We start from the raw sequence: 7,068 nt of genomic DNA, 5'->3' as shown, positions 1-7,068 counted from the left end.
CCAGGCTGACAGGTAGTGCCGAACATCCATAGGTAAAGCATCCCTGTCATAGAGCTCATGTAACTGCTGTTGGTAAACAGCAGGCAGCTGCCTCAGCTTGTTCCACTGATCCATCCTAAAGTTCACCAGGGACACACCAACATGTACACAAACAACAAAGCATATTCTGTAAAAAAAAAAAAAAGGTTAACATCGCTGCACTAAGAGAGCCATTATGTGTATACGGGTTCAAGAACGTCTGCAATCAACGACTGAAGCAAAGTGCAAACGCTTCCACAAAGGATTACCCGTAATTGCCAACTTAAATTCTAATTACGTATTACCATTGTGAAAGAAAGATGCATAGGAGAAGAGGCACTGCTGGGATTTGAACCCAGGATCTCCTGTTTACTAGACAGGCACTTTGACCAACTAAGCCACAGCGCCTAGCACTAAAGTTAGCATAGTGGCGCAGTGGTTAGCGCCGTTGCCTCACAGCGAGAAGGTTCCGTGGTCGGGCCCCACCTGGGACCCTTTCTGTGTGGAGTTTGCATGTTCTCCCCGTGCTTGCGTTGGTTCTCTCCGGGTACTCCGGCTTCCTCCCACAGTCCAAAGTTGATTGGTGTCTCTAAATTGCCCATAGGAGTGCATGTGCGTGTGTGTGGTTTTTCGTCTATGTGTTAGCCCTGCGATGGATTGGCGACCTGTCCAGGGTGTACCCCGATTGCCGGCCGGGATTGGCTCCGGCCCCCACCCCGTGACCCCGTTCAGGGACTAAACGGTAGAAAATGAATGAATGAATTGGTATGGTATGCAATGTCTACAAACTCTGTTACTTTTTTAAACGGCAGTGAATGTTGAGACCGAGTGCACTTTGTATGTTAGCTTGCTCTTGGCAAAACAGTCAGTCACAATAGTAGACCCGAATAACACATTTACTCACCTTAATTTATGCTGTAAATCTGTCCACTTAGAAATGTCTTGGTAGCTTAAGGGTAATTTAAGACAGGCGCATAGCTAGGCTTTTGTTTCTCACGTTACTACCTGGTTAACTGTAACTACGGTGGTAAAAGAAAAAAGGACCTCGTACAGTTACTAGTCGTGATATTATTTCCTGTGTTTTTTAACGTCGTTTTCTGTTTAATTGGATAACTACTCATCCCTCCCAGGTAGCTCTTTACAAACTAACCATGGACGCCATTTTGGCTCTTGGCGCGCAGCTGTTTAAGGAGGTTCAAGAACCGAAATGTCACTGTTCTCCTACCCAGTTTCCTAGTGGGCTCAGAGCAAACGGCTGATTGGTCAATACGGCTACAAAAACGCACGCGTTATTGGCCCAGTCACACGTCAATCTGAAGCGAGGGGCGTGGTTAGCAAAATAGAAACTTACAGCCGTGTCTGAAACCTTCCAAGAAATGACGTTGTGAAAGTGCAAAAGCGATCATGTGACGCGTTGATTCTAATACTTACAGATATACCGATACCTGTTACCGATTGTTTTTACAATGGAAAAAGAAAAGAAAAGAAACTGGCTCTGTGTGTGTGTGTGTGTGCGCGCGGCCCTAATAGCGAAGTGGTAAAATCTAAGTTGATACTAGTATCTGATAAGATACACAAATACTGTAAGTACAAATTTTTAACTAAGCATCTTGTACGTTAACGCTACTTGAGTATTTCAATTTTATGATACTTTGTACCAATACTCCACCAGCCTAATTATTTGATAACTTTAGTTAGTAACCTAGTTACCTGACAGAGTCAAACTAATAATATTAGGTGAATTCAGCTATATTGGGATAGTTTTTGTAATTTTATCTCGTGGTTAATTTCTTGTCATCAATAAAAAAAATAACACAGCATATGATACATTACTGAATTTCTTAAGGTGTCTGCTTTCTTTATGTGAAAAAAATTAAGTGTGTATGATAATTTACTTTTCCTTTTTTACAAAGTATGGCTCACCATTTTGTTGCAGTTGACACAAAAATTTTCAGTGACTTGTTTGGTAATATGGGACTCTTTCAACTCAAATGATATATTTCAAGGAATATTTTAAACTGATTTCAAGTTCCTGTATGGGACATTTCACTCATCTTTGGAGTGTGGACTTAGGAATTTTCCATTCCCTGGCTAGAAAATGCAGCTGGGGTGCACTAACCAGCCTTCACAATTTGTCTATATTCATTGTTAGCAGCCTTCATTTAGTCCTCATTCCGCTTGTACATTTCTTTCCTAGTTTCTCCCTGTTTTTTCCACTCTCAATTATTGTGATAGGCTTGACCAGATTATAAGGTATGTTACCTATTGTGCAAAATCTGGGGATTAGCATCAATTTGAAGTCTGTTCACAAATCATTAAAAGGTCTTAAACTATTTACTTAGGTTTTAGGCTACATCTCTGTGGCTCTGTGTTGACATAGAAACGATGTCCATTTTTATCAGATTATTTAAACAAACTGATGCTACACTTCAATTCAATTGCCTTTTAACACTGTCCCAAATTATGTGAAACATATGGTCCCAAATTACCAAACTATATATATGTATTTATATGTATACCTCCCTCAGCCAGTTGCTAGTTTGTTCCTCTTCAGATCCTTGTTTTGCTTCCACTTTGTTCCCTCTCAGGGACTTTGCCTCACACTGGTTGCTATTTCCCCCTCACCTGGCTACTTCCTGTTTTTGTTTCAGGATGCCTCTTCAGCTTGTCATCTTTTTTGGATCCAGCTCACCATAATTTCTAGTCTGGTTAGATTGTACTTCCCATTATCCCCTGTTATCCTATGAACTGTTACTCCCTTAAAGGACTCTCTAGAGTGTTTCTGTAGAAATATATTTCCAAGACTACACCAGTGTTGTTCTTTTGCTTGTTTATGCTTATTGATTTTGTATTGTACCCTTCCATCCAGGCTATCTTGGTTATGTCTGTTCATTGTTTTAGTTTTAACTTTTGGCACAGCATTTTGAGAGTGTACTCTGTTATTTGTGTTAGTTCTGTATTTTTACTTTCTGATTCCTGTTTGGAATTCTGTTGTCAACTGAGTTGAGGTCTTTGCATATCTGGCTCTGGTAACTTTGTTTTGCATGCTGTGTATATTTACCTGCCTCATCCTAGCATGGGTGGAGCCAAGGGGGTGGGCAGGCATGGCATCGGCCACCCTCTGAATCTGATTTCCACCCCTACCAGAGTCAAAATGTGATGCTTGTCAGTATTAATGAAATAAAAATGAAAAACAAATGACAAATTGTTACCTTAAACACAACTGACTTTTTCTGATGTTTTATAATTGATATTGGTCAATTTAGTTTTATTTTATATCATGCAGGCAGCATTATATTTGCATTCATTTCCCTAACTGTGTTGTTGGGGAGTACCTAACATGAGTCATCTCAGTAGGGGGAGCCACTGTGCAGCAGTGATGTCCAGTGGCACCTACAGCCATAATCATACAGTACATGCACCATGCATACATTTTTTAAATGATTTTGCTCAAGTTTTATGCCACTGCATCTGGCAATCATTGTACAATAGAGAAATACAGTTTCACATTTAGGGCCAGAGGAACTATATTAGATATATCTAACATGATATCGTATCGCACAGCCCTAGAGTGAATCACATCATTTCTACTCCTAAATGTGAGCCCTGCATATAGCAAGAAATTATGTCATAAAAACATTTAAAAAATTTGGTTTAACATTAAAGTATCTTGTAAAAACTAACAAATTAACTTGTTATAATGACAAAAGTTTATCATTAAAGCCAGATTTTTGTTGTCGTAGGCAGTTCTTGTTGTGTACTATGAAATGTAGTCCTGCAGGTGCCACTGGTGATGTTCCTGGCCAGACGTAAATAGGGAGTGCAGCCAAAGTTAGCTAAAGAAAGCAGTATGTGTGACCCATTTTTAAACAAAATAAATAATTTGATTCCTAATAATGTATGGTTTATTATTTCACATAACTAGAGGTTACTTTTTACGTGTATTTCAAATGTGTCACCCCTCCAAGTCTGCGCGCTAGCCTGGCCACCTGCCTAAATTTTTCTAGATCTGCCCTGTAATCTGCTGTTCTTTGCACATGAGGAAATAGAATTATTTTCCACAACTGCTGCCTAAAAATTAACATTTGTGTACTGTATATCTGTGTCTGTATTTACAATGGTTTAACTGTACAATAACATTCTTTGTAAATGTTATTTCCTTTAAGAATATTGAATCTACAAAATATAATTCCACCACATATAATTTGTGTATATAAACTCTTGGTCAGGTTGTTAAAATCTGCATACTCTCAAAAATAATGCAGTGGACATGACCTCTATGTCCTTAATGACAGCTAAATGCCAGCTTATGTGATAAAATCTAAATCATGTATAAACAGTGATTATGTATATAGAACATTTGTGATATGATATACAAAAAATTTCACCCAGCCACCTGCATTTTCCCAGTAGTGATGTTATTCTCTGCTATATATTCAAGATTCAAGATTTTTATTTGCCATTTATGCATAAACAGTCTAGGCATATAGGAATTCTTGTGCAGCTCGCTTGGAGTCAAGTAAAGAGTTAAAAGCCAGAAAAGAACTCCTAGTCTGAAAATAAAGTTACGTAAGTGTGACACAGTATAAAAATGCATTCAAGATACAAATGCAATACAAAAAATAAGATAATAGATGAGATGGTGAGCTTCAAATATTGTACATAGTATTTCACATAGTAGAGCTGGATATGGTATTTCACTTAGTGAGGTAATAAGGGATTATTGCACATGTTTCTCATATTTTTGTATATGCCATCAGTCTTACTGCGGTAGGGAAAATGAATAAAAAACCATCTAGTCGGTGTGGCAATCACACAATAATATACACACAATAATAAAATAATAAAAGGCACAATAATAAATAATAAAAAACAAACACACCACCATACCTTCTCACACTCATCAATTGCACAAACCTTGTTGCGCTAAAAACTATGAGTATGAATGAATATTTCCTCAGTGGGAATCTCTCACATCAGGTTAGTTTAGCTGAATTGAGTCTAGTTATCGCTGTCGGGTAGAAGCTGTTTTTGAATCTACTTGTCCTAGTCTTAATTGATCTGTATCCTCTGCCTGACAGCAACTGTTGAAACAAATGGTGACCAGGATGTGAGGTGTCTCTTATGATATTCTGTGCTTTTTTTGAAACAGTGGGAACTGTGTAGTTCTTCCAATGTAGGGAGAGGGCAGCTGACAATCTTCTGGGCCATGTTAATGACTCTCTGGAGTGAGTTCCTCTGAGCTCCTGTACAGTTGGTGTACCACACACACATGCAGTACGCTAATATGCTCTCTATTGAGCACCAATAAAAGGATATCAGCAGTCTCTGACTGATGTTATCCTGCCTGAGCACTCTCAGAAAGTGCAGTCTGAGCCGAAAGTCCGTCACCCTCTCCACACAGTCCCCGTGAATGATTAGTAAACAGAATGTCCATTTTCCTCTTCCTAAAGTCTGTTATAAGCTCCTTCCTCTTTGAGGTGTTAATGAGCGGGTTGTTCTCTCTGCCACTGTCAGATTTGATGTGTAAGAACGCCAAATGGTGTTTGTGGTGGACTCAATTATAAAACCAGACGAACTGATATAGCTGAAGGTTTTTTACTTGTAGCAACTAGACACTCAATACACAGTCCGGGATACACAATCAGGTCGATAAGACAGTCCAGGGTCAGCGCCGGTAGACAGGTATAGCCAGGAGATCCAAACTCGAGATGTCAAGGGGAATAACTCAGAAGGTCGGTACACTGCAGGCAATCAGAAACTGGAAAGGCATAGGCAAAACACGGTGGTCAAAAACAGTAATCCAAGGTCAAAAACAGAGAATCAGGCAAGGTATAAATGCTGGAGAGTCAGAGCTGGAGTCTAGAACAATCTGGCAGCGTCCTGGTGGGAGGACGCTGCCTAAGTAGAGGTGCACATAATAACGAAACAGGTGAAACCAATATGAGTGATGAAGAACGTAAAAAGACCGAAACTAAGGTGAAACAAAAACAGGAAGTAACGTCAAAATAAAAGCCTGACAGGAAGCAACGGAACCGAATCGTGACAGCCACACTCTATCAGCTGTTTTCACCTCATCCCTGTAGGTGGACTCATCCCCCCAGAGATAAATCCCACCATCGTGGTGTTGTCTGCAAACTTAACGATGGTGTTACTGGTGTGTGCGGAGCTGCAGTCATAGGTATAGAGGACATAGAGCAGGGGGCTCAGCACACAGCCCTGCGGGGAGCCGGTACTGATGCTGAGAGCTATAGATAGTATATCGTTCCCCACTCTAACCCTCTGACTGCAACTTGATAGAAGGCTGTATATCCATGTGCAAATTGAATGTGGAAGTCCCAAAACCCCTAGTTTGTCCACCAGTTTGTGAGGAAGAATAGTGTTAAATGTGGAGCTATAATCTACAAAGAGCAGCCACACATAGCTGCCCTGCTTCTCCAGGTGGGAAAGAGCAGCACAGAGAGCCATAGCTACGGCATCCTCTGTAGATCTATTTACCCTGTATGCAAACTGGTGGAAATCAAAACTTGGGGGGAGGAATGATGTAATATAATCTCGGACCAGTTTCTCAAAGCATTTCATCACCATCGGAGTGAGTGCAACTGGTCGGTAGTCACTGAGGATGGAAATATGTGGTTTCTTGGGCAGAGGAACTATGGTTGAAGACTTCAGACAGAGTGGGACAATGGATTGGGACAAGGACCGGTTAAAGATCTTAGTCAAGACTCTAGCCAACATCTCCAGGTCCTGATGTTCAAAAACACCCCAGTTGGTCCTGGCAAAACAGGCCTGCAGCTGCTCAGAGGCACCATCAGGCCAAGTTTTAACAATCTTAGCAGTAATTGGAGCAGTTTTCTTTAGGGTTGCATATGTGGGGATTAAAAGCAGGGACACACGATCCGACTGGCCCAAGTGTGATAATGGTTTAGCCCTGTAGCCCCTCTTGATGTTAGAATAAACCCTGTCCAATGTGTTAGCTCCCCTAGTAGCACACTTCATGTGCTGATAGAATTTGGGTAGCACTGCCTTCAAGTCCACGTGATTAAAGTC

At 40.5% G+C, this 7,068-nt stretch overlaps 1 protein-coding gene and 1 non-coding gene across 2 annotated transcripts in view; both read right to left on the bottom strand.

The window, feature by feature from the left end:
• The window catches only part of stat2 (signal transducer and activator of transcription 2), a 13,619-nt gene extending 13,504 nt beyond the window's left edge, over window positions 1-115 (bottom strand). Inside the window, exon 1 of the mRNA XM_020592848.1 lies at window positions 1-115. Within this exon, the coding sequence (XP_020448504.1) occupies window positions 1-114 (114 nt within the window). The 5' untranslated portion in view covers window position 115.
• A 237-nt stretch (window positions 116-352) lies between these two features.
• trnat-agu (transfer RNA threonine (anticodon AGU)) lies at window positions 353-426 on the bottom strand. The gene has a single exon. It is a non-coding gene; the product is annotated as a tRNA-Thr (tRNA).
• Window positions 427-7,068: the final 6,642 nt, after the last annotated feature.

The sequence above is a fragment of the Monopterus albus genome, unplaced genomic scaffold (assembly GCF_001952655.1).
Source record: "Monopterus albus unplaced genomic scaffold, M_albus_1.0 scaffold18.1, whole genome shotgun sequence".
Classification (NCBI taxonomy): Eukaryota; Metazoa; Chordata; class Actinopteri; order Synbranchiformes; family Synbranchidae; genus Monopterus; species Monopterus albus.
The sequence above is the reverse complement of the archived record's forward strand: the minus strand, read 5'-3'. Positions and strand labels throughout refer to the sequence as shown.